Raw genomic sequence first — 2,998 nt, forward strand, 5'->3', positions numbered from 1 at the left:
TCTCCTTCTTTCACAGGGACGTTTAGTTTTCCGACACAAGAACTGCTTAATGTCCTATTGTCCCTCTCCATTCACACCCGTTGTCCTCTGTCCCTCGTCACCCCCCTAGTTCGTGGGCTACAACGACGAGGTCCTGGACGTGAAGTTCTTGGGGACAGGGGACAGCCACATCGTGGTGGCCACCAACAGCGCCCAGCTGAAGGTGTTCGAGCTCGCCACCAGCAGCTGTCAGATCCTCTACGGACACACGGGTGAGGACCAGGGCGTGTCCAGCAGGGGGCAGCACCTCCCCAGCTGTGTTCGGAATCGCTCCCTCGTTCCCTCACTCCCTATTCCCTAGATAGGGTTCACCATGTAGTGAACTACCTAGGGAACGGAGGAAATGTAGGGTACATGCACTGTTCCCTGCAAATCAAGGTGAATTGTGGGTAATAAATAGTGGACTATATAGGGAACGAGAATTCCGTGGAGAATTCGGACACTACAAACAAAATGGCTGACGCCCTATATAGTGAATAGGGAGCGATTCCCAACACAGCTATAGTGTGTGGTGGGAGGGGCCAATTTGGAGAATGAGGATGTACAATTCTGGTCCTCTGAAGGTGGAAGGTCACGATTGGTTTGTGTTCTTTTTATTTTGTATATTTGTTATAAATTAGGTCTCAGGTAGAAGTAATACAACAGATTTATTTAAAAGGTTAAAGTCCCACTGGTTGTCGCACACCTGAGTGTGTGAAATTTTGTTCTCCGCATTTGACCCATCCTCTGGGGATGTTTATATATATATATATATATTTAACGATGTGGACCACCAGGGGGCGGTCCTGCGCGTGCGGCGCTAGAGAGACCTCTGATTGGGGCGGTGGACTGACCTGTCGGTCTGGTCCGACTGACTTGGATGTTCCCGGCGTCTGAGTCGATCTCAGATGAATAAGTTGGGGGGCAGCATTCCTGCTCTCTCCTCACTCTGTCTCTCTTCCTCTCCCCCTCCTCCCCCTCTCCTCTCTCCTCCTCCCCCCTCCTCTCCTCCCCCCCCCTCCTCTCCCCCCCTCCTCTCCCCCCCTCCTCTCTCTCTCCTCTCCTCTCCCCCCTCCTCTCTCTCTCCTCACTCTCTCTCTCTCCCCCCCCCCTCCTCCCCCCCTCCTCTCCCCCCCTCCTCTCCTCCCCCCCCTCCTCTCCCCCCCTCCTCTCTCTTCCTCTCCTCTCTCTCCCCCCTCCTCTCCCCCTCCTCTCCCCCCCCTCCCCTCCTCCCCCCCTCCTCTCTCTCTCCTCTCCTCTCCCCCCCTCCTCTCTCTCTCCTCACTCTCTCTCTCTCCCCCCCCCCTCCTCCCCCCCTCCTCCTCCCCCCTCAGACACCGTTCTCTCACTGGACGTGTTCAGGAAAGGGTTCCTCTTCGCCAGCTGTGCTAAGGTGAGCTTCCTCTAGCAACCGCAGGAATCTTCATAGACAGACACACACACACACACACACACACACCACACACACACACACACAAACACACACACACTTATTGATCCCCAGAGGGAAATGAGGCGTTCCAGCAGTTGAAAAATACAGAAAGTTCGGAAAGAAAAGCAACACTAGATGCAGAGTAACAACAAAAAAAAAGACACTATCCTAAAGAAGGCGATATCCGTGGCGATATCCATCCATACGTACCGCGCTTTTGCGACCTCACTGAACAGCCAATCACACGCGTGCACGCCCATCCATACGCTGCACGCACGCACGTGACCTGGTGTGACCTGACGTGACCTGGTGTGACCTTCGACCCCCAGGACAAGAGCGTGCGCGTGTGGCGGATGGACGCGGTCAGCGGCAGGGTGGACTGTGTGGCGCACGGCTCCAGCCACGCCAACGCCGTCGGCGCCGTCACCTGCTCCAGGTAAACGCCAACACACACACACACATGTTTGGTAAATGCTGATCCCAGGTCTGCTGATATGAAAACCAGTTATCCAATGAATATCATGACTGTTTGAGAGGAATGATGATCATCTAGTAGCTGTGTGTGTGTGTGTCTGTGTGTGTGTGTGTGTGTGTGTGTCTTTGTATCTGTGTGTGTGCGTGTCTTTGTATCTGTGTGTGTGTGTGTCTTTGTATCTGTGTGTTGTATCTGTGTGTGTGTGTGTCTTTGTATCTGTGTGTGTGTGCGTGTGGTATGTGTTTGCGTGCGTGTGTGTGTGTGGTGTGTATCTGTGTGTGTGCGTGTCTTTGTATCTGTGTCTGTGTGTGTCTTTGTATCTGTGTGTTTGTGTGTCTTTGTATCTGTGTGCGCGTGCGTGTGTGTGCATGCGTGTGTGTGTGCGTGTGCGTGTGTGTGTGTGTGTGTCCAGGATGAAGGAGTCGTTCGTAGTATCAGGTAGCCAGGACTGCACCATCAAAGTGTGGGACCTTCCCGAGGACTTGGGCCAAACCGCCGGCGACGGTGACACACACCAGCTGATAGCCAGGGTCACCGAGAAGGCGCACGATAAGGTCCGTCTCCATCACACACACACACACACACACACACACACACACACACACACACAAAGGTGACTCAGACCATTCTTTTGTTTGAGTTGTGCTGTTTTCTTACAAGGAAGTCCAGATGGAATCTCCCTTCGGTAACCGGTTCTTGGAATCTCTCTTTATTCTTTAGCTTTCCGGCAACATGAGAAAACGAGAGCGATTCATTGTGATACCATCATTATTTAGCACAAAATGGTAAACGGACTGCACTTATATAGCGCTTTTCCACCTTAGCGGCACTCAAAGCGCTTTACAATGGCCTCTCATTCACCCATTCACACACACACTCACACACCAATGGCGGTAGCTGCCATGCAAGGTGCTAACCTGCTCATTGGGAGCAATTTGGGGTTAGGTGTCTTGCTCAAGGACACTTCGACATGTGGACAGTCGGAGCTGGGATTCGAACCGCTGACCCTTCGATCACTGAACGACCCGCTCTACCAACTGAGCTACAGCCGCCCCTAAAAATCATCTTTGTTC

General features: G+C 52.9%; 1 protein-coding gene across 1 annotated transcript in view; it reads left to right on the forward strand.

Moving 5' to 3' along the window:
- tbl3 (transducin beta like 3) overlaps positions 1-2,998 on the forward strand; it is a 17,789-nt gene that overhangs the window by 6,229 nt on the left and 8,562 nt on the right. Inside the window, exons 11-14 of the mRNA XM_084460987.1 lie at positions 110-251; positions 1,353-1,411; positions 1,780-1,886; positions 2,338-2,479. Coding sequence (XP_084317113.1) covers positions 110-251; positions 1,353-1,411; positions 1,780-1,886; positions 2,338-2,479 — 450 coding nt within the window. The remainder of the gene's footprint in view (positions 1-109; positions 252-1,352; positions 1,412-1,779; positions 1,887-2,337; positions 2,480-2,998) is intronic.

Source organism: Borostomias antarcticus (assembly GCF_949987555.1).
Source record: "Borostomias antarcticus genome assembly, chromosome: 35".
Taxonomy (NCBI): Eukaryota; Metazoa; Chordata; class Actinopteri; order Stomiiformes; family Stomiidae; genus Borostomias; species Borostomias antarcticus.